Source organism: Dermatophagoides farinae, chromosome 2 (assembly GCF_024713945.1).
Source record: "Dermatophagoides farinae isolate YC_2012a chromosome 2, ASM2471394v1, whole genome shotgun sequence".
NCBI lineage: Eukaryota > Metazoa > Arthropoda > Arachnida > Sarcoptiformes > Pyroglyphidae > Dermatophagoides > Dermatophagoides farinae.
The window spans coordinates 3,084,845-3,108,216 of record NC_134678.1 but is presented as its reverse complement, the minus strand read 5'-3'; the positions used below and the strand labels follow the sequence as shown (position 1 = coordinate 3,108,216).

General features: G+C 29.0%; 8 protein-coding genes across 14 annotated transcripts; 4 read left to right on the top strand and 4 right to left on the bottom strand.

Annotated features, from left to right (window-relative positions):
- Window positions 1-1,781: 1,781 nt before the first annotated feature.
- Window positions 1,782-3,865, bottom strand: LOC124492488 (uncharacterized). 3 transcript variants are annotated; one of them, XM_075728641.1, is made up of 3 exons: window positions 3,539-3,559; window positions 3,211-3,475; window positions 1,782-2,513 (listed from the first exon to the last, which is right to left on the bottom strand). In XM_075728641.1, the coding sequence occupies exons 2-3, from the start codon at window positions 3,221-3,223 to the stop codon at window positions 1,855-1,857; spliced, it is 672 nt and encodes a 223-aa protein (XP_075584756.1). In that variant the 5' UTR covers window positions 3,224-3,475; window positions 3,539-3,559; the 3' UTR covers window positions 1,782-1,854. The 3 variants fall into 3 exon arrangements, with proteins under 3 accessions (XP_075584756.1, XP_046911367.2, XP_046911359.2); XM_047055411.2 differs by having other exon boundaries at window positions 3,211-3,865; XM_047055403.2 differs by lacking the exons at window positions 3,211-3,475; window positions 3,539-3,559 and adding an exon at window positions 2,575-2,603.
- A 737-nt stretch (window positions 3,866-4,602) lies between these two features.
- On the bottom strand, window positions 4,603-9,424 carry LOC124495146 (uncharacterized). 2 transcript variants are annotated; one of them, XM_075728476.1, is made up of 4 exons: window positions 9,334-9,424; window positions 6,814-7,134; window positions 6,270-6,751; window positions 4,603-6,153 (listed from the first exon to the last, which is right to left on the bottom strand). In XM_075728476.1, the coding sequence occupies exons 2-4, from the start codon at window positions 6,848-6,850 to the stop codon at window positions 5,275-5,277; spliced, it is 1,398 nt and encodes a 465-aa protein (XP_075584591.1). In that variant the 5' UTR covers window positions 6,851-7,134; window positions 9,334-9,424; the 3' UTR covers window positions 4,603-5,274. The 2 variants fall into 2 exon arrangements, with proteins under 2 accessions (XP_075584591.1, XP_075584592.1); XM_075728477.1 differs by lacking the exon at window positions 9,334-9,424 and adding an exon at window positions 8,505-8,894 and having other exon boundaries at window positions 6,814-6,856.
- On the top strand, window positions 9,189-14,072 carry LOC124491502 (adenylate cyclase type 2-like). Its single transcript, XM_047054154.2, has 13 exons — window positions 9,189-9,666; window positions 9,735-10,633; window positions 10,713-10,942; window positions 11,026-11,228; window positions 11,369-11,430; window positions 11,567-11,644; window positions 11,754-12,162; window positions 12,255-12,335; window positions 12,435-12,518; window positions 12,596-13,162; window positions 13,259-13,375; window positions 13,456-13,647; window positions 13,735-14,072. The coding sequence occupies exons 1-13, from the start codon at window positions 9,337-9,339 to the stop codon at window positions 13,954-13,956; spliced, it is 3,474 nt and encodes a 1,157-aa protein (XP_046910110.2). The 5' UTR covers window positions 9,189-9,336; the 3' UTR covers window positions 13,957-14,072.
- Window positions 14,073-14,109: 37 nt separating this feature from the next.
- On the top strand, window positions 14,110-15,474 carry LOC124491564 (uncharacterized). The gene is made up of 2 exons (XM_047054238.2): window positions 14,110-14,279; window positions 14,360-15,474. The coding sequence occupies exons 1-2, from the start codon at window positions 14,223-14,225 to the stop codon at window positions 14,960-14,962; spliced, it is 660 nt and encodes a 219-aa protein (XP_046910194.1). The 5' UTR covers window positions 14,110-14,222; the 3' UTR covers window positions 14,963-15,474.
- On the bottom strand, window positions 15,041-15,671 carry roh (reduction of Rh1). Its single transcript, XM_047054275.2, has 2 exons — window positions 15,537-15,671; window positions 15,041-15,469 (listed from the first exon to the last, which is right to left on the bottom strand). Exon 2 carries the CDS (start codon window positions 15,459-15,461, stop codon window positions 15,150-15,152), a length of 312 nt encoding a protein of 103 aa, XP_046910231.1. The 5' UTR covers window positions 15,462-15,469; window positions 15,537-15,671; the 3' UTR covers window positions 15,041-15,149.
- Window positions 15,672-15,689: 18 nt separating this feature from the next.
- On the bottom strand, window positions 15,690-18,189 carry Elp2 (elongator complex protein 2). The gene is made up of 3 exons (XM_047054188.2): window positions 17,972-18,189; window positions 17,420-17,909; window positions 15,690-17,354 (listed from the first exon to the last, which is right to left on the bottom strand). The coding sequence occupies exons 1-3, from the start codon at window positions 18,098-18,100 to the stop codon at window positions 15,712-15,714; spliced, it is 2,262 nt and encodes a 753-aa protein (XP_046910144.1). The 5' UTR covers window positions 18,101-18,189; the 3' UTR covers window positions 15,690-15,711.
- Window positions 15,749-19,536, top strand: AP-1sigma (AP-1 complex subunit sigma-2). 4 transcript variants are annotated; one of them, XM_075728483.1, is made up of 8 exons: window positions 15,749-15,904; window positions 15,966-16,144; window positions 16,213-16,259; window positions 17,751-18,202; window positions 18,270-18,483; window positions 18,542-18,650; window positions 18,730-18,867; window positions 19,318-19,536. In XM_075728483.1, the coding sequence occupies exons 5-8, from the start codon at window positions 18,302-18,304 to the stop codon at window positions 19,360-19,362; spliced, it is 474 nt and encodes a 157-aa protein (XP_075584598.1). In that variant the 5' UTR covers window positions 15,749-15,904; window positions 15,966-16,144; window positions 16,213-16,259; window positions 17,751-18,202; window positions 18,270-18,301; the 3' UTR covers window positions 19,363-19,536. The 4 variants fall into 4 exon arrangements, with proteins under 4 accessions (XP_075584598.1, XP_046910220.1, XP_046910205.1 ...); XM_047054264.2 differs by having other exon boundaries at window positions 15,831-15,904; window positions 18,142-18,202; XM_047054249.2 differs by lacking the exons at window positions 15,749-15,904; window positions 15,966-16,144; window positions 16,213-16,259; window positions 17,751-18,202 and having other exon boundaries at window positions 18,216-18,483.
- A 167-nt stretch (window positions 19,537-19,703) lies between these two features.
- On the top strand, window positions 19,704-23,369 carry LOC124491509 (116 kDa U5 small nuclear ribonucleoprotein component). The gene is made up of 9 exons (XM_047054167.2): window positions 19,704-19,942; window positions 20,000-20,238; window positions 20,295-20,439; window positions 20,499-20,875; window positions 20,939-21,130; window positions 21,195-22,090; window positions 22,149-22,239; window positions 22,298-22,967; window positions 23,042-23,369. The coding sequence occupies exons 1-9, from the start codon at window positions 19,715-19,717 to the stop codon at window positions 23,234-23,236; spliced, it is 3,033 nt and encodes a 1,010-aa protein (XP_046910123.2). The 5' UTR covers window positions 19,704-19,714; the 3' UTR covers window positions 23,237-23,369.
- Window positions 23,370-23,372: the final 3 nt, after the last annotated feature.

The window sequence follows — 23,372 nt, the reverse complement described above, 5'->3', positions numbered from 1 at the left end:
ATTTTATTCTTGTTCTTGTTCCAACCACTAGTTCCAGTTCATTTTTTCTAGTCTCCCTCTCATATCTTTGCGATCCTCTTTATTCTTTATTCCATATGTGTATGGTAGTCGATTTTTATTTTCTGTCAGTCATGACAAGTGAATAACAACAACAACAACAACAAAGATAGAATCCATTTTCTTTTTTTAGTTACATTTATTTTTTTAATGTCTATGATCATTTTTTATCAACAATTCCGGATTTTCCAGTTGTTCGTTCATCATCATCATCATCATTTCTCGTCATTGAATGCTTCTACGACCATCAACCACATTATGTTTGGATCAATTTTTCTATTTCTTTTTTTTTTTTTTGTTTATTGCCCACAAAAAAACATTCATATGATCAAAAGAGGCTATACTATGTGTGTGATGATTATTGAATTTTTATAAAAGAAATAAATAAAGAAAATCCATATAAAAAATTGTTCAAACACACACACACACACATACGCGCAAATACAATTTAAAACAACAGCATTTTTTTTAACCATAATAATAATAATCGATTCAAATTTAGTTTTGTTATATTCTTGACTCAGCTATATATTTCTAATAAGATAAGAAAATATCTTCCAAGAAAAAAAAACAAGACCTTGAAGAATATATTGAATAATTCAATATTTATTCGGTTGATGATGATGATGATGATGGTGGTTCATTTTATCGGTTCGATTATTTTAGTCTAAATTTGTGACCAGGACAACAATAATAATTCATAAAATAAATTACATAGTTATTATGAAAGAAATATTTGTATTGAATTTCATTTATCATTTAATTTTTTTTTTTTTTTTTTGATTCTCCAGTACCATAAAATGTCAATCATTGTCTTGGATTTTTTTTTCTGGTTAAACGAAAATTCTATTTTGGATTGATTTTTTTTTTTGAATGAAAAACAAGAAAAAAATGTTTCATTATTTTTCAAAAGTGTTTGTTTATGTGGATATATATTCGATTTAAAGCAATACACAATCCATACCCGAGACAAATCATCATAAATCATTACTTGAAAATATAACACATAAACGGCATACACACACACACACACACATACAAAACAAATACGTAAAATGAATACTTTAGCAATAAGGGTGGATGAGAAAAATGGGCAACCACTTAAAGAATCTGGCCGAAATATAATCATTCATACATACAAGAAGAATGTTTATGTATGAATAATGATAGTCAAATGATGATGAACAATGCCCTTGAATGAATGAAACGCTGATCCATTCACAAAACAACAACAACAACGTTGTGAATGGGATGTGGAAAAGAAAAGTTCCAAAAAAAAAAATAACAAACCAATTGGCTCAGCAGCATCAGCAGTAGTAGTATTTGTGGAATTTCGTTTCAATATTACTATCATTCATTGTTGTTGTTGTTGTTGTTCATCTAGGATTATTCTCTCTGATCGAAAAAGGAGCATAGATGAATAGCAAAAGATTCAATAGAATAAAAATCGAATCCATTCATCATCATATATGAAGGATGTTGAATTGCTAAAAAAAATTCCTATGGTTTAAACTAATACAAACATTTGATTGTAATTGAATTATGAATGTGTAAATGGATAGATGCTAATGGATGATTATTATCATGAAGAATCAAAAAAAAAAATTGACACTACCACCACATATCCACACACACACAAGCGAATTGGTTTTTTTTCTTTAAAAATTATCGTTAATATTCTTTATTATTATTCGGTAAATAATAAAATACATTTATTGTACGATTGTATTGTTATTTTTAGTTTTATATTAAAAAAAAAAATTTTATAACGATGAACCAAAAAAAAAAAAAGTTTGTTTACTGTAATGAGTGATTACGTTCGATTCGTTGTGAAAGATTTGGCGTTGACAATGAAATTCGTTGATTCGTCATCACTTGTGTGACTAATGAATATAATTTTGGCTCTTCATCCATACTTGTTGATGAATTTTGGGACTTAATCGAATTATGTCGTAAATTAATCGATTTATTCCATATACGTGAATTATTTGGTCCACGTCTGATTCGTCGTATTAAACTATAAATGGCATATAATATTGCTACAATTATCACACAGGAAAAAGGTAAACCAAATGCCAACAGAATATAATGCTGTTGGCGTGTGTCACGTTGACTTGATAATCGAGGCAAATTAATGAGCATTATAATGATGGCTATAGGAAGACCGATTACAATCGATGATAATAATAGACATGTCCACAATTCTCTACTCATACAACATAATCTATTTGTGACAATTTCACTATTATTATCGTTGATGTGGTTATCATTATCATTAATCGTATTGTCATCATTATTATTATCATTATATACAATTGATTTTGTACGAATTTCAAATTCTTTGGATGGATAAGATTGTAGTGTTGTATCGACATTGTTCAAATCATTAATAATTCGATGGGCAGTCACCATTGATGATGGAATATTCAATCTGATAGAAGGGTTTCCAATAGAATCTATAAAAAAACAATAATAATAATATACAATAAAAGAATCGATTAAAATCATATATATTACATTGTATTCTTTCATTCATTTTGTTGACTATCACATCACCTCAGGTTATATAATCCATTTTGGTTTATAAAAAAAAGATATATGGATCTATCAAGACAAAAGACATGGTATTATCATTTTTCTTTGCCCTTTGAGCTTTTTATTTGATTATTCAAACAACATTAACGAATCGACATATTTGGTGGTAGTATAGATTTCGCGTAAAGCAAAACGAATAATAATATTTTGCTTTTTTCCTATCTATTGGGCGTTATGTGAATAAATATTTACATATTGAATTCAATATTTGTATTCAATATACAGAGTTGATTCTTTTCATTGAATTCATGCATGAATGATAATAATAATGGTATATATTAGGCTTTTTGACCAATTTCAACTGAAAGGTAAAGAAAAGAATTTTTTTTATCTATTCTATCAACTGGATACTTGTAACGAAAACAGAATTCTACATATTATGTATTCAAAAAAAAAAAAAAAGAAAATTAACTGAAAATACTACTATTAAGTATATTATATTCAATTCAAAGAAGAAATTTGATACAATTCAATTGAATTGATAAGATAAATTTGAATTACCATTAACGGCGGGAAGAGGGGATAAAATTTCAATCATTATTCATTATATACACATACCATTGATTTGCATTTCGATTTTCAACTAAACATTATTGAATAAAATGATACAATTCCAAAACTGATGATGATGATGATGATAATGATGATAATGATGACAATCGTTGATATTTTTTTTTTGTTATCGATGTGTTTGTGTGAATGAATAATTTGTTTCGATTATTATGATAGACAATCATGTGTAACAAAAAAATACGAATAATATAATCGAAAACATAAAAAGACATTTGAAAAATTCTGAAAGAATTTATACAACGATCAGCATCTAGATACATACACATAGCAAAAATAAAAAGATGAAGAGAATATTCTGATCAGGCTTACTTACTGTGAATTGACTTATTATTGTAAAGAATGAAAGAAATTTAGAAAAAAAATTTGCTATGCTGATGTTGTGTGTGTGTGTGTGTGTGTGTGTGCCATTGTATGAATGTCGGATATTGTTGTCGCATATAATATAAAATTGTATTATTGCACATCGACGCTTGTGAATTTTTTTTTATATCTATCCCAGTAATAGAGACCACACTCACATACACATCATATTGACCATATAGAACTTTGGGAATTTGTTCTACTCGATTTTTTTTCCTTTCTCTCTCTCCCTTTCACCCATTTCTCACATCATCATCTCACATTTCAGATAAAATCTATTGAAAAAAAGAAAACTTTATTGTATTGGTCATAGATATCTAGAGCGTCGCAGCTCAATAGTTCAATAGTTCTGATTAATCGATTTTTTCTCACTCACAACACACTTACACACACACACACACACACACACACACATAATCACGCGCTATTTCCTCTATCTTACATAATCTAAATCTTTGACAATGAAAAAGTTAAAAAGTGAAAAAAAAATCCAATTAAAGTAACAAACATTCTAAATGTTTGAAATTGATTAAAATTTTCTCAAATTTTAATTTCAATTCTTTCATTGGTTGAGACTTGAGAATGGGTGAATTCGTTTTTTTTTTCTTTCTGAAAATTTAACTTTCGTCTCAATCTTAACGATTAAATTGTGGCTATACAATCCGGGAATCAAATTAAACCTTAATTTTGGGTGTGTGTGTTTCGTTGATTTTTTACTGGTTTTATTTTATCAACGAATAAGAATAATAAATAAACTGTATATATGTATGTGGTCGCGCATATTCTTAATTCGTCTGTTCATATTTATATGAATCACACTGATTTACATATACACGATATGATGATCATCATTTATGATTGCATGTGATATATGATGATGATGTACGCAATGTAAAAAAAACAAGAATGGACAATTGATAATTTACGTAATAGGATTATGTGATATATATATAGAATTTATGTTATTACTTATGCATTACTTAAACCAAGAATTATTAATAAAGAATCTAAAAATAATTTGTTTATGAAATTATGTCTTGTTTACATATGAATATGAATTTTATTATTTTATGAATTATATTCCACATACAATTACAGATGATAAACAATTATACAATTACACAGAAATGAATTTATTGACAATCTGACGAGTTGATGATGATGAAAATCTGTTGATTCAGCTATATTTCATTGTATAGAAACTAATTGAAACATTTATTAAACTGAATATGATTCAAATGAAAATTTTGTTTTCAAATTAAAACCAAAAAAAAAAAAAAATGAAAAAGAAGAAAAAATAATGAAATTTTAAATTCTTTTTTTTTGTTCAAATTAATATCAGAATCAATGTGAAATTCTTGCTGTTGTTGTTGTTGCTGAAGGGAAAAAAAAGTTTTATGTCTGATAATGGAAACAGAAAATGAAACATCATTCGGATTTTATCACAATTCTTATCTTTGTTTTGCTTGTTTGTTTTGTTTACTGTTATGATGATATAATAATATAAATAATCAGATTTAAAACAATAATATCAACACACGATAAAATTTTATCATCATTTCATTATCATTATTTTTCTTATATTAGTTATTAATGTATTAATATGTTTTGAATATTTACAAATAATTTTGTTTTTGTTTTTAGTTAAAAGTTTCGGGAAAAAAAAAATTAAACTTTTTCAAATCTTTACTATAATTCTTCTTGACTAGTTTGATGTGATGTTTCTTCCTGATTAGAACGTTCACTGCTTTCAAAACTTTCACTACTTTCATCAACGATTGTATTATTATCGGTATTAATATTTGGTTCATTATTATCCAGATGATTATTATCATGATCATGATTATGATTATGATGTTGATGATGATTGTGGCTATTAATAACTTTTGGTATTTCATCATTATTATCATCAATATTGACGCCATTGTTATCATTATCTTCAACATTTTCATTATCAACAAAATTGTCACCATTAGATCGTTCATGGTTATGTTTTGATATTAATTGTTTTTCTTTACAATGTTCTTTTGGTAAGATCACTTGCATTTGTGATGGATCAATTAAGGAATTTGGACATGTTTGCTGGTTGTGCGTATTAACACTTGGACAAAGTAATGCCATCTCATAGCTTGGAGGGCTATCTTCAATAATCAATGTATTGTCTGGTGCCAAAGCAACAACGGTACCTTCTTGAATTTGATAATAATATGGATGATGATACGATCGTGTATTATAACAAATCAAACCACTTGGTGAATGTTGATGATTATGAAGATGATGATGTTGTTGTTGATGGTGATGAAGATGATGATGATGATGATGATCACTTTGTGGTGATTGATTTGGATCTAATGATGAATGATGAGCATTGGTCACAATAACTCGATTCATTATAGCACCATTATTATTCGGTGATAATGAATTATTATTATTATTGGCACTGATATTATAACCCGATGTGGTTGTTCCACCGATGGCAGCCGATTCTGAATCACAACTATCAGTCATTAATGAATTAATATTTGTGGGTGAATTGGATAGTATTTCTCGTTTATAAAATTTATAAAGCTATTTATATAAATAGATTAAACATAGATTACATTGAATGGATTTAGTTAAAATGACATAAATAAAAGAAAAATTGATCTAGAATCTAAAAAAAATAAATATGAATAAGTAAATACCTTATTCAGGATGACTGTGAAAAAGAATAATGCAAATGGAAAGACAAAAGCAACACAGAATATGACAAATGAATATATGGCATATTGATGTAGATTAGTTTTCTGCATCATAAACACACAGATCAATGTGGAAGTGATGGCAATGGGAAGTATCGTTATAACGATACCGGTAACTAAACGATTTGAACAACGACACCATTGACAACATCGTTTTGTTGATTGTGTTCCAGATCGTATCGTAGGATATTCACCAGATAAAAGTGTATTGGCAGCTGTACATGAATTACTAGTTATTTGTGATGCTGATGAAGGTGGTGGCTGTACATGATAATGATGTTGTTGTTGTTGTTGTAAATGTGGATGATGTTGATGATGATAATGATGTCCAATTTCATGGCCATAAAAATGATGATGATGAGGATGGATAGCCAATGTCGCCGATGATGAAGACATGTGGCCAAATGAAAATGTGGAACAATGATCTATGGTTTTAAAATTTTAATTAAAAAATTAATTTTTGAAAAAAAACTCAATGATTATTTACTTTTGGTTTGATTATGCCGATTTTCAATCGAATTCATTTAGCTCTATTTATGAAGTGTAGTAGGATTTTAGTTAAACAAAAATTATTTGGGTAGTAATTTCATTTCATTTCATTTCTAAATGAAATAAAATTCCATCAATGAATATGAAATAATCAATCAGTTGATCAACGTGATTTGAATGGATGGAATGAATATAAAAAAATTCATCGAATGAATGAAAGTTAAAATGAGTATTTCATCAACAAAAATGATGACCATGCATCACGATGTGATTGATAAATCAAACATTACTGTTGTCGATGATTTGCTATTGATGCTCGCTTTCGCAATCATGGTGGACAAATTTTGGAATTGTTGTTTGTAAAAAGTGGATAAAATAATTACTTAGTAAGTATATTGTGAAGGATAAGAAATAAAAAATGATGACAATTTGTTTCATAATTTAATGCAAGATCCGAACATAGATATTAGTCAAAAAAAAGAAGACAAGGACGAAGAAGAAAGAAAATCAAAAGAAAAAAAAATAATACACACAAACACTGTTAAAAACAGTAAAAGCAAAATATAACCACACTAGGAACAGGCAGTGGTGTATGTGTATGTTTTTTTTTTCATTATTAAAAACCTTTATAGATAGAATATATAGATTGTAAATTTTTTTTGGGATTCTTTACCGCTCTCTACTACTCGGAACTAGCTCACACACACATACACTTTTTGTGTTTCAAAAGGAAATATATTTTTGTGTGTGTGTGTGTGTGTGCGATTGATGTTAGGTTACCATTTCATTCATTTATTTATTCTTTCGTTCGATTTTTTTTCCTATATATAAAAATATAACCGAAACAAACGGAGAAAAAAAATGAACAAAAACAAAAACCTAGAATGCAGAAAAACATATTTGAACTTCGAGCTTGAAAGTCTGTGTTTAAGAACTGCCAAAACACACATGAATACACACAAGCTATATAACAATGAATGAATGAATGAATAGGGATGTAAGCAAATTTGAACACCCCCCATTAAAAAAAAGAAAGAAAATATTGGTGTCAATCATTGTTGAATATTATTTTATGGAAAACCAAACATTTGCTTGATGATCTTCATAGATATTCCATTGGAACAACATTCATATAAACAAATGGATAAATTGTTATCGTTAATTTATTATAAGAATTATTATCAATCAATAAAATGGATATAGATTTTTCGGTCATATATTGATCGTTTTCATTTTCATAATTATCAATGAGACAAACAAATGAATTTTTTTTTTCGTTTTGTATTTGTCTTGATTATCATGACAAATGCAAAATTCATTTTCCGAATGGATTATTATTATTATTATTTCTATTTATCCAAATGGAATTATTATTATATATGAAATGACACCGTCAACTGTCAAATCAAAATTGGATCGAAATCGAAGACAATGTTTAGTGAATATTCATAAAGAGAGAGAGAGAAAGATAATCAAATGGGATTGACGTTCGACAAGAAAAAATTACGATGAAGCAGCGAAAAAAAACGAGAAAAAAAAATTCATCACTCGGCACGATCAATCATTCTACTGAATATTTCATATAATGAAAATGTCAATAAATGTTAGAATGAAAGTTTTCCAAAAAAAAAAAAAACAATCATAATGATGATGATGATGATGACTATGACTTCAAGATGATTAATATACTTTTTTTTAGTTAATAAGAAAAAAAGTTTTATTCCCAAAAAAAAAGGAAACAAATTTTTTTTTCTTTCATCATTTTCGCAAACAAGAATCGATGATCAAGTCAAAAATCGATTGAATTGAATGAATACCATGCATGTAATAGATGGAAACACAAAAAAAATACACACATATATTGTTTTTTGGCCTTTGGCAAAAAAATTGTTTATTTGTTTCATCAATCCTTTTGTGCTGGTTATTTGGTTGGATTGATGATGATGATGATATTAGTTTTTTTTGCTCTTACAATTCACAGTTGTATAGTCTGAAATTTTTCATATTAAAAGAATTAATAATCAAAAAAAAAAAAAATGAACAATAGATTTTTTCTTGTTCTTGACATCTTGACGATAAAAGAGCACAACCCACTTGAAACAACAAACTTGGTTTTTATAGTATATCAAAATCTATCTAGATATCTCTGTGGGTTAAAAAAAATGTCTCTGTATGTGTATGTGTAATCATAATGCTAACAAATTAGATGTGCAAATGCAAACATCTAAAAATCTTGTTTCTTACAACAAATAGCTTCCAGTGTTTTTTAAGTGATTGACAATGGAAAAACATGTAATAAAAAAAAAGAAAGAAATATTGATGATGATAATTTGTCGCTGTTAAATTGCTTTAGATTTTTATATTGGATTGAGCAAATCTTTTGTTGATATTTAATAACATACACATACACACACACACACATATACAACCATATAAACATAATATTAGAAAATCAGAAAAACATCTTTTGTTCTGATCAATCATTATTTGTAAACAAAATAAAAAAAAACACACTTACATAATGTCACGAATGTCAAACACGGCTGAAATATTGACCAAACAATTTCGTCAACAACATATTCGCAAACAAAGTGATGATAATATTATTCACACAACAAATAATGATGATGATGATGATGGTGATGATGATGTTCAATGGTCATGGAAAAGATTTATCCAAGAATTTTTTTGCTTAAATCAACAAATGTCTTCGAAAGATTCGGATGATGAAATGAATGAATTATTCTGGAAAAAATATCTGAAAAAATTGCAGATTAATTTTTTTGTTTGGTTATTATTGTTGAATACATTTTTCAATATTATTACAATCATTGTTGCATTGTATCATCAGGTGATTGACGATATTAATGAATAATTTTACATTCATTCTGATATTTATTTATTTTTTTTTGTTCATAGAATGATTCAAAATTTTTTGGCACTATTTTCTTATATTTCGCCTCATTAATCGTATTCGGAATGTTTTTATTCATCACATTTATTGATGAACATTTATTACAACCAGAATTTAGCAGTAGTTTAGCATCGATAACCGTATTAATAACAATGATATTCACTGAATATGGTTATGAATTTTTTCATATGAATCATTTATCAACAATTTCAATGCAACGAATTCGACCATTATACTATATTTTGATTGCAAATAATCTTTTGCTTCCATTTTCATCACGAATGTCAGCAGCAATATCATCAATTATTATCATTACTATTGAAATTATCATTTCAATACATCATCGGCTAAATATATGTCAAATTCAAAATATTATTCGATTGACTTTTTCTGAGATCATTGTCTATGTATATACTGCATTATTTGGTTTATATATCAAAGGATTATTGGAAAAAAATATTCGCAGAGCATTTGAAAATTATATTGAATCTAAATACAATATCTATCAAGTGCAAAAAGAACAAGAACAGATATTGAAAAGCTGCCTACCTAAACATCTGATTGATCGTGTACGAAAAGATCTAAAAGAAGTCATTGATCAACAGGGAAGGGTTGTATCGAGAAGATTTCAAAAATTATATATTAAAAAATATGATAATGTATCAATATTATTTGCCGACATTGTTAATTCGGTTACATTGACAGCAAGTTTGAATGCAAATGAATTAGTTGAAACATTGGACGATATGTTCGGAACATTTGATAAATGTGCCGATAAAAATAATTGTTTACGAATTAAATTACTTGGCGATTGTTATTATTGTGTTTCTGGATTACCTATACCGGATTCTAATCATGCATGGAATTGTGTACGAATGGGTATTGATATGATAAAAATTATTAAGTATTTTTTTCCAATTTAATAACAAAAAGAAAAATTCTAAATTTTACTGATTTTTAATTAAATTTCTATTTATATATAGTGAAATAAGAAAATCAAAAAACATTGATATCAACATGCGAATCGGTATAAATTCCGGTATGGTACAATCCGGTATTATTGGCATGCATAAATGGCAATTCGATATCTGGTCAATGGATTGTTTATTAGCATCACAAATGGAACAGGATGGTGTACCTGGATGTGTACATATAACGAAAAAAACTTATGACCTATTGCCAAAGGATAAATTGTCCGAATATAATATCGTTGGTAATTGTTGTTGTATATTCTTTTTTTTTGTTTTTGTTTTTTATTAACATTTTACATTATTTGATTTCATTTTCATTCTTTAGAAAAAATAACCAATGAAAATATTGGATATTTGATCAGTATGACTAATTCACAACAACAACAACAACAACAACAACGAAAAAGTAATCGAAAAATTTCATTAATCAATGAGTTAAGTTTGGTTGAAGATCATCAAAACGAAGAAAAAGTATTTGAAGTTTCAAATGAAAATTTCATAAAAGAAATGAATGTTTGTAAAATACAAGTAAGTTTTGATTGAAAATTGAAAAGTGAAAAAATTGGCAATTGAGCAAAGAAGATAACAAGAAAATATTTTTTCTTTCTTTCACTCCATTTTCAAATAATACACTACAAACTCATGCACTCAATTTTTCTACAACAAAGATGAGATCATCATTTTCAACGATCCATTCGATAAAAAGAATCAATTCATCGAATCAAAACAAGTCAGTATAGTGTTTATGTGTGTGTGTGTTTTTTGTTTTTTTTTTAGTTTATACGTTCGTTTGTCTTTGGCAAACAAACAATTCCTAAACTATTACTATTCTTTTATCTTTATTTATTTATTATAATAACAAATAGTGAACTGGAAAAATGCTTGGAACGAAAAAGAATGTTCATTGATCAAGAGATTGAAAAAATGCCACTTAGTTTCAAAAAGTTTGTCATCAAATTTATTAGAATTGAAATGAAAACAAAATAATAAAACCATATTATGTTTGTATTTTTCTTTTCCCTTTTTACTATGTTTTTATTATTGAAAAAAAAGAAAATTCAAAAACTTTCATGGAATCAATCCGATAAGTTTAACATTTGTAAAGCAATCGAATAATCAACAACAAGAATCTGAAGCAGCAGCAGCATCAGCAAGAGAAGAAGATGATGATGATGATGATGATGATGATGGCGATGATGATGAAAAAGAGGAATGTTTCATGAAAAAAGATAGCAAAGAAAATAGTTTGAAATTGGAGAAAGAATTTCTTACACTTCCGGATGAATTTTTTATATTTCATCTATTTTTTTCAATATTTCTTTGTTTGATAATTGGTCTAAATAAAGTGGTGATTATACCTAATTGGAATGATACACAATGGATAAGTTTAACATTACTTGGCGTCACTCTTATCATTATTTTATTATCCTTTTACTATTCATATCGGAATTCGAATACAAAGGTAATTATTAATTAATAAGAATCGTTTTTTTCTTCAAATAATTACTTAAACTTTTTTTTTTGTTTTTATTTTCTACAAAAAAAAATTCAAAGTTAACATTTTGTAAACGTAACTTTATATGGTTAATAGTGAATCTATTATTATTGGCTAATTCATTACAGGATTTAATTCTGGTTAGTTTATTTTTTCAATATATATATATAATTGATGTTTACTAATTTAATGATTAAACATGACATTTTTATTTGTATTCGATTTTAAATCGTAAATAGTATAATTGTAAGATGGAACAAAAAGAGATGATCATCCAGACAGTATTAAAACAATTTGATTCAGCCAATTGTCCATACATATGGGTAAGTTAATCACTATTGATATTGTTAAATTTTCAATCAACCGTAATTATTTTTATTATTACTTGGTCAAACGATAGAATTTAACAATGTGTACCATACTATCAATGACTGGCATTAGCATTTTTATAACAATAAATTTTTGGTTCAAATTTATACTTCGTTCAATTGGATTGTTTTGTTTCATAGCTATTCTATTGAATGATTGTTCATTATATCAATCAATAATACCTAGAATTGAGAATGAAAAACAATGGATCAGCAATATCGGTTTTGATCCTATTATGAGCCATTTATATTATATGGTTATGGCATTCATTATATTGACGATAATTGACCGTGAAATTGAATATGTATTTCGATTAGAATTTCGAATAAGAAAAAATGAAAAACAAGATGGTAAAATTACGGTTGAAATTAATGAAATATTATTAAAGAATATTTTACCCACAACCTATATTGTACGAGAATATTTGAAGAATAATTCACGATCAAATAAAAAATTTTATTCAGAATCATATCGATTCTGTGCCGTAATGTTTGCCTCGATACCAAATTATTCAGAATTTTATTCGGAAAATGAAATAAATCAACATGGAAAAAATTGCCTAAAATTACTTAATGAGATCATTTGCGATTTTGATGTGGTAGGTGAAGAAAACAAAATTTCGGCAACAAGAACAAAAATTAAATTTTCTTACAATAATTCTTTTTTTTATTTTTCTATTTCCGTTTATAACAAGCTGTTATCTTGTCCGGAATTTCAAAAAATTGAAAAAATTAAAACTATTGGCAGTACATATATGGCCGCAGCTGGCTTACAACCTGGCCGATTGTCGATAGAATCCGATTATGATGATGTAAATTTAAATAAAATTCATCAAATTCAAATTGTTAACATTAACATACCTTCGTTTTTTATCATTAATAATTCCAATAGAATGATTCTCGTTCGATTGATGATGAGCGAAAACTTGTAAAAAATTTGATATGTTTCGCGATGGAATTGATGAAAAAATTACGAGAAATGAATAAAAACGCCTTTCAAGATCTAAAACTCAGAATTGGTATCGCTGTTGGTCCTGTTATTGCGGGTATTGTGGGTAAAAGTAAACCACAATATGATATATGGGTTTGTTGTTTTTTTTTTTTTTTTTTTTTGGTTTTTGATGTTAGTTCTAACATTAACATTTTACATGATTTTCTAATTATGAAAAAGGGCGATACTGTTAATGTGGCAAGCCGTATGGAAAGTACAGGCGTAATGGGACGTATTCAAATAACACAGGAAACGGCCAATATTATATTCATAAATGATGATTATGAAAATATTTTTACATTAGAAAAACGTGGTCCAATCCCAGTAAAAGGCAAAGGAAATTTGATCACGTATCTAGCTAAAACTGAATTTGATTTTGATGAACAGGATATAAGTTTATAGTTTGACGACGATGATGATGATGATGATTTGATTATTTTTCAATTTCATTATGTATTATAAAATTTCATTATCATTATCATTGAATTATTCTGAAATATAATCTGAAAAAATTTCGAAATCTTCAAATTTCATTTTACTACATTGCGCAGAATCTCCCGAGTTAATGTTTTGATTGAATCGAACTTTTTTCTTTTGTTGTTGATTATTGATCAGTTGGTAATATTTATCTATTCGATTTCATTTCTTTTTTTCCCACCAATCGGATTATGGATGAACTTGTCGATGAACTTAGTGGTACGACTATCGACGAAGAACCTCGAAAAGTAACTGAAAATAATTTCAATTATGAATATCATTAATGATATCGTTTTTCATTTCATTTTTTATTCGAAATAATCAATAGAGTGGACAGCAAAAATCAAAGAATACAAAACCAGTAAATAGATGTGCATCGATAATAAATCGTTCAAAATTATTAATCTTAAGCGATTCTGAAAGTAATGATGATGAAATATTTGAGAAACAATGTACAAGTAAATATTCACGTTTTTCTAAACAACGAAATCCAAGCTGGAAAGCCAAAGAACATTCCAAGATTGTGCCGAAAAGGAAAAGAAATTCTGGATCATCGTTAGATGTTCAGGCTGGTAATACAATAATATCATCATTGTTAATGGATTCATTGATGGAAGATAAGGCACGAAAAAAAATTGATCCAAAGATGGATGTTGATAAATCTTCTTCTAGTGATCTTTCCGATGATTGTCCTACCGAATGTAATTTTGATGGTGATGATGAACAAAGTGATTTTTATGATTGTAGCCAGGAAAATCGATCCAAAAATCATAACCACCACCACCATCATCATCATCGTCATAATCATCATTCACAAATTAAACAAAAACTTGAATTCAAAATACCTAAACCAGTGAATCCATTTTCTGTTGATTTTGTCGAAACACACTCACCCAATAATCATTGGAAACGACGAAGAGCTATGCATTAATTTTCTTTATAATTTGTATATAAACTTAAACTATTGTAAATGAAATTGTAAATAAAAAAAATTAAATTTCTCTTCACATCAGGAAAAAATTATCTTTATTCTAATTCAAATTCAATTGCTATTGAACAAAGTTATTTCGATCATTAATATAGATTTGAAATGTGTTGCATTAATCATATCGGCCATTTTATCGGTTAGCATAACGTCCAGAAATATCAGCCCATCTATGTGCTTCCTGTTCTTTTTCATGTTCCAATTTTTTAAGACGTTTATATGTTGCTTTGGCAGCCGGAGAGTTGACCTTTGAATCGATATACCAGACAAATGGAAATACGGTTATCATTCCATAGATGGTATATCGGAATGTCCAATTCATTTTCCATTCATATGCAAGATTAAAATGTGACCATTTGGCAGCTATTGTGTATGGCCAGACCATTGGTTTGCCCTGTTTGGGCATCTGAAAACGTAATAAAGCTCTAGGAGTGATGCGTACCATTGTTTAAACTGTTGTAATTTTTAAAATAAAATTAAAATTGGATAATATTGATAAGGTATAACGAAAAAAAATTACCTTTTTCAATCAAATTCAATGAAGGGCAAACCAAGAACTCTCAACTCAAGTTTGTGATCATCTGAACACAGAACTGACGATTTTTCGGCATTGATGATGTTTTATATCTGAAAAGGCCAGGTTTACACTTGTCATTATACTTACATTGTATAAACAACTTTGAAAATTTTATATTTTATTTAAACTTTAATATGATTTTAAACAATTTTATCATTCTATCTTGACCACATGATGATATATGAATAGCATTATATTGATTTTTATCAATGCATATTTTTGGTGAAAATCTTATACGATTTACTGTCGATGTATGATGATGGTTTTCAAAATTATGAATTTTCAACCATACTCCTGATAAAATATCTATCGTATGTAAAGATAAATTTCCATTTTCCAAACCAACACAAACTAAATAATGATTATTTTCAGTGAAAAATTTGGAATGAACATCCAACGAAGTGACTGGATGATCAAATGAAATTTTTTCTTTAGATTGGATTTCCGTTTCGTTTTTATCATTCAAAAACCATCTAATAATGGTTTTATCACGTGATCCGGTAAGAAAATTTTTCGAATCTGGCGTCCAAGCACAGTCCCAAATAATACGGGTATGTATTCCGGTACTTTTATCTGAGAATGCAATTCGTCGATATTCCAAACTTTTCATTTCAAACAGTGCCCATGTTCGATCACGAGAAACGCTCAACAATAGCGAATCATCAGGTGAGAATCGCATTTGTGTTACAGTTAAATTATGTGAACAAAGATTGGTTAATTTTTTAAAAATTTTCATATCCCATAAAATGATTGAAGCATGATTAGCATTTGATGCTTTACAAGCTGAAGCCAAAAAAGTGTTGGAATGATTGACAGCCACAGCGAATATTTCATATCCATGTCCATAAAGTTTTTGTGATTCTGGCCACAAAGTGTTTTGCATGAGAATCTCTTCGCTTGGAGGCATATTAATAGTTTTTGGTTTGAATTCTTCTTCAATCTTTGATGTATCATATACGGCCGAATTCGAAAGTCCAAGTGAGGGTACAATTGCACATTCGGCAAATTCATTGCCTGCTAAATCAATGTTGATTGAGCTTATATTTTTGATTGATTCAGTAAAATTTTTTGTCGCATTAAAGATGCGTACAACTTTTTCATCAGCACCAGAAACAAATCTAAATCGACCAGCCATAGTTAAACTCTTTAAATCATACCCATGAATTTGAGGTCGAGCGATTTCATGCCAAGATGACAAATTTGATGGATTCCATGATGAATGAAGACGAGTTGTTTGATCGCTCGAACAACTAAGAAAATATTCTCCCTCTGGTTCCCAGGTTAAATCGGTAACTTCTTTGAAATGACCAGTTATAGGGGGATAAGATTGCCAACAATTTTCACCATCAATTTTTCTCCATAAATGTACGGCACCATTATGTGATTGACCGATAATCATTTGAGGTGAGTGTATGAACGAACAAGATAAAAAACCGAGAGCATTTTCTCCCACTTCACCAAAACGATATTTTTCATTCCAAATAGAATTGCCCATCTGTTCCCAAAGAATGATCATTTTATCTGAAGAACAAGTAAGAAGATGGATTCGATTCTCTATAATGATCCATCGAACATTGGTTACCCAACCTTCATGGCCTGCCAAAACGGTTTCCAATGTAACAGAATAATATTTTTCCTTATCGTCATGTTTTACAGACATAATATCACCCATTACACCAATGTCCGTTTCAAGAGAACATTTTTGAATTTCATAGACTCTAACGAAAAAATCTTGAGATGCTGAAGCAAGTAGACATTTATCTGTAAAAATTATAAAATCATTTAAAATAATTCTGAATATCTATTGCTGTTAAAGTTAACATTACCATTGAATGAAATTAAATCAATCGATTTTACCCAATCAGTATGCCCCTGTAAAGTGATTAAACTTTCAAGCGTCTTGGTAAATAAATCAAATTGATTGATTTGAACACACTCATTAGATCCGGCAGTCAATACAACCAAGCCAGAAATATTAGCCATATTATTATAGATTCGAACATCAAAAATAAAATGTTTGACATCCTCGGTGAAAACCATTTGATCATTTTGCCATATACATAAAGATTTATCATTTGCTGTTGATACAGAATGAAATTCTTTATCAACTATCACAGAATCGCTTATAATTAACGAATCTTTATGTCCACCATTTAGTACATATTTCAAGTGGAAAACATTTTGTCCATCTTTTTGCCATATAATACTTGTTTGATCTACTGATGAAGAAATAATATAAACACCGTTTTCATCGATCCAGCGAACCGAATTAATCAGATCAGAATGATGTGATGATGATGAAATGACACATCGAACCTATTATTGAAAATTAGTCATTGAAAAAATTATACCGACAAACTTTATATTCAATATCGTACATTTAAATCATAAAGAACGATCGAATTTGAAGAACCGAATACGATGAGATTTTCTTTTGTATCCAAACAATGTGGATAACGATTAACCGAACAGCTAACATATACATTTTTACAATCTAAAATATCCATTTTTGATGATCAATAATAAAAAGTTTCATTTCAAATTAAAGTTTTAGGATGGCAACACGTGAAACTATAGTAAACTATTTACACCAATCAAAACCTGTTTCGGTAGTTTTAGATTCTTTATCAATTCGTGGCTCAAATCTTATTTCACAGAATTTTTTTATTTTATTAGCAATTTTTAAAACACCCAATTCCATTTGAAAAATGATGCATTTCATGTTATTATTTAGCCGACAAGGCAAACTTCGTTTACAAAAATGGTATGTTGCACATCCGGACAAAACAAAGAAAAAAATTACTCGAGATTTAGTCAATCTGATATTGGCTAGAAAACCCAAACATTGTTCATTTGTTGAATGGCAAGATTTTAAAATTGTCTATAAACGGTAACCTATTTTGATTTGATAATTCAGTAATTTCAATAATTTAATTCTAATGTTGTAGATATGCAAGTCTTTATTTCCTATGTGCCATTGAACAATCGGATAATGAATTGCTATGTTTGGAATTGATACATCGTTACGTTGAATTGTTGGATAAATATTTTGGAAGCGTATGTAAAATACTTATACTTATGGCTAATTATTGTAAATTATTGTTGATCGTTGTCTATATTGTTAAACAATCTATAGGTCTGTGAATTGGATATCATTTTCAACTTTGAAAAAGCATATTTCATTCTTGATGAACTTTTATTGGGCGGTTTCATCCAGGAAACAAGCAAAAAGAATGTCCTGAAAGCAATATCAGCACAGGATCTGGTACAAGAGGTAAGTTTTTTTTCTGTCTTCTACTATCACTTTTTGCATGTTTAGCTTTTGCATGTCTTTAATTTGTTGAATGTTATATAACTTTTAGCACATTTAACTAAATTTCAAATTCACTCATATTTTACAATAACAAATAGCTGCTAGTCTGATATAAATCTTAAAATCAATCTTGATTTGATTTGTTTTTTAAAAAAATTTTATTTTTTTCAAAGGATGAAGGTGTCGAACTGTCTTTTAATGATCTGGGTTATATGTAAAAAAAAACATTTGAAAGGAATTGTCTTGAATTATTTTTATTGCACATAATTGTATCGATTTTATATGTTTTCCATTCAATAAATCATATCCACGCAAAATTTATGGCAGTGGCTTTAAACAAAAACCTTTGGCATTCATTATAATCCTGTCCATTATGATTATAATTATGCAATATCTTTCATTATTCTATAGGAGGAAACGCCGCAAGGATTTTTTGAAGATCATGGATTAGGTTGATGATTATATAATGATTAATATGTTCGAAATTCGTTTCATTAATGGTGAAATTTTCATGGTTCGTCGACATTTCATTTTAATTTGATATTATTGGATTATTAGAATGTGATTGTTTTCCTCTTTGATTATACAAATTTTTTAAATTAAAAATTTATTTAAAAAAAATAATAAAAATCATGAAATTCTGAAATCAATGGAAATAAGTATCGATTGTCGTTTATCGATAATAATTGTAAATGTCAAATTCTTTATGGTGTGTCGTCACGGTATTTATGATTGCTCCCCGAACACGTGTTTAAAAAATCAAGTGAGCTCAAATAAAATTCAATTGTTTCTCTTCACTCGTGTGCGCATGGATGAAACACAAGAGATTAAAACGACTACATACCAATATTTTTTTTTTAAATCGGAATTTTCCTCAGTAATTAATAAAAAAAAAATGGATCTTTATGATGAATTTGGCAACTATATTGGACCGGATTTAGAATCAGACAATGAAGAAGAAGAAAATGATTATTCTCAATTTAATGTCCAAGATGATGATGATGATGATGACGGTGATGATATGGATCAGAACAATGTGAGTATTCAGTTTGATTCATGTCAATAATTTATCTCATATAATTTTATCGATTAGGAATTGATGACAATCGATAAGAATAATGAAGATGATGATGATGATGAACAGATGCAAGTTGTTTTGCATGAAGACAAAAAATATTATCCCACTGCCGAAGAAGTGTATGGCCAAGAAGTTGAAACGATTGTTCAGGAAGAAGATACACAACCATTAACAAAACCGATTATAGATCCAGTCAAGAATAAAAAATTTAGCTATCAAATGAAAGAATTGCCTTTGACGACTTACGATCTAGAGTATGTACAATGATTGTAGTTTATTTTACTTTAAATAACCAAAAATTTCCATTAAGATTTATGACCGATTTGATGGACAATCCTAATTTAATTCGTAATGTTGCTTTCATCGGCCATCTTCATCATGGTAAAACATCTTTTGTTGATTGTATTATCGAACAAACACATCCCGAATTGAGTAATCGAAAAGACGATAAACCGGTATTTTCTACATTTATGAATATTCTCAATAAATTAATAAATTTATAACATTTTTCTAGTTTCGATACACCGACATTCTATATACGGAACAAGAACGAGGAGTTAGCATAAAATCCACACCAATAACCGTGGTCATGCAAGATCTCAAATCCAAATCCTATCTTATGAATTTTTTCGATACACCTGGTCATGTCAATTTTTCAGACGAAGTAACAGCAGCTATTCGTCTTTGTGATGGTGTCATTCTGTTTGTAGATGCTGCTGAAGGTGTTATGCTCAACACTGAACGTTTATTGAAACATGCATTGCAGGAAAATCTTACCATAGCTGTATGCATAAATAAAATCGATCGTCTTATACTGGAATTGAAACTTCCGCCTCAAGATGCTTATTATAAAATTCGTCATATATTAGACGAAATCAATGGCATTATTAAGTAAGAAGCTTTTGATATGAATGGAATGATTATTTTTCATTGAACTTTTTTTCATATTTACAGAACACACTGTAATTTATCGGAACCTCCATTGATATCGCCACTTTTGAACAATGTTTGTTTTTCCAGTTCACTATATAATATCTGTTTCACTTTGAAATCCTTTGCCCAATTATACGCTTCTTATTATCCTGGAGTGGATTATATGGAGTTTTCCAAACGTCTTTGGGGCGATATTTATTTTAACCGTACAAGGTATTTTCATTAATTTTTCAAATCATCATAAAACAAAAGTTTATTTACAATCCCTTTTAATTAGCCGGAAATTTGTGAAAAAAGCGCCAACAGGACAAACTCAACGAACTTTTATCGAATTCATCCTGGAACCCTTGTATAAAATTGTATCACAGATCGTTGGCGATGCTGATGGAAACTTGGCAAAAGTTCTCGATGAGCTTGGTATCAAAGTTTCTAAAAGTGAAATGAAACTCAACATACGGTCACTAATGAGATTAATTTGCTCTCGATTTTTCGGCGATTTCAATTGTCTTATTGATATTTGTGTTAATGTAATTCCTTCTCCTATTGAAAATGCCCTGAAGAAAGTTCAACATATTTGGAAAGGTCCAATAGAATCTCCATTGGCCGAATCAATGATCGAATGTGATCAGAAAGGATCATTGGTTATACATACAACTAAACAATATTCTTCCCAAGACGGCACAGCTTTTAATGTATTTGGTCTTGTTCTCAGTGGAACACTTGAGGCTAAACAAAGCGTGAAAATTCTTGGTGAAAATTACTCTTCATTCGATGAGGAAGATTCACGAATCATGTCGGTTGGAAAACTTTGGATTTCTGAAGGTCGATATACCATTGAAGTTAATCGAGTTCCAGCGGGTAATTGGGTTCTGATTGAAGGGATCGATCAGCCAATATCGAAAACTTCAACCATAGTAGATGCTAGATATGACGATGAACTTTTCATTTTCAATCCATTGAAATTCAATACTCAATCAGTCATAAAGATTGCTGTCGAACCTGTCGTCCCATCTGAATTGCCAAAAATGTTGGAAGGTTTGAGAAAATGTAATAAATCATATCCATTATTGGGAACTCGGGTAGAAGAAAGTGGAGAACATATTATTCTTGGAACCGGAGAGTTGTATCTGGATTGTGTGATGCATGATTTGCGCAAAATGTATTCAGAAATCGGTAAGCCGCCTAAACGAATTGATGCCATTTTACACCATAATTACTTATGAATTTTCAGATATTAAAGTTGCCGATCCTGTCGTCTCTTTTTGTGAAACGGTCGTAGAAACTTCACAGATTAAATGCTTTGCCGAAACTTCAAATAAAAAGTAAGTTCCTTTCTATTTTATAATAAGTGCAAATCGATTTTTTATGCCATATTCATAGGAATAAAATAATGATGATTGCAGAACCACTTGAAAAAGGATTAGCTGAAGATATTGAAAATGAGATTGTACAGATCGGTTGGAATCGTAAAAAATTGGGAGAATTTTTTCAAACGAAATATGATTGGGATATTCTTGCTGCACGATCAATATGGGCTTTTGGTCCAAGTAACACTGGACCAAATATATTGGTCGATGATACTTTACCATCTGAAGTGGATAAAAATTTGTTAAATACTGTACGCGATTCTATTGTTCAGGGCTTTCAATGGGCATCGAGAGAAGGGCCATTATGTGAAGAACCAATTCGAAATGTTAAATTTAAAATTCTCGATGCTATCATCAGTCCGGAACCGGCTGCCAGAGGAGGTGGACAAATTATTCCAACTGCTCGTCGTGTTGCCTATTCCTCTTTTTTAATGGCTACACCACGACTTATGGAACCATATTATTTTGTCGAAGCTCTAGCACCGGCTGATTGTGTATCAGCTGTTTATACGGTTTTAGCGAAACGTCGTGGCCACATAACTCAAGATGTACCAGTTCCTGGTTCGCCATTGTACACTGTAAAAGCTTTTATTCCTGCAATAGATTCTTTTGGGTTTGAAACGGATCTACGAACACATACACAAGGCCAAGCATTTTGTTTATCAGTATTTCATCATTGGCAGGTATACTTTTTGATTATCCAATTAATCATCATAAGTGCATGTTTTAACTACTTTACTATTTATTTTTATAAAAGATTGTTCCTGGCGATCCATTGGACAAATCGATTATCATACGACCATTAGAACCACAACCGGCACCACATTTAGCCAGAGAATTTATGATCAAAACTCGTCGCCGTAAAGGTTTATCCGAAGATGTTAGTATCAATAAATTTTTCGATGATCCGATGCTACTCGAATTAGCCAAACAAGATGTACTACTGTCTTAATTAATTGAAAATTTTTCACATATTTGATGTATTATATATAAATAATAATATAAATATATTTATGGATAATAATAATGATGGCTATGGCTATTTAGATGATTGGTGACACCAAAAACATCAAATCATCATATAATCA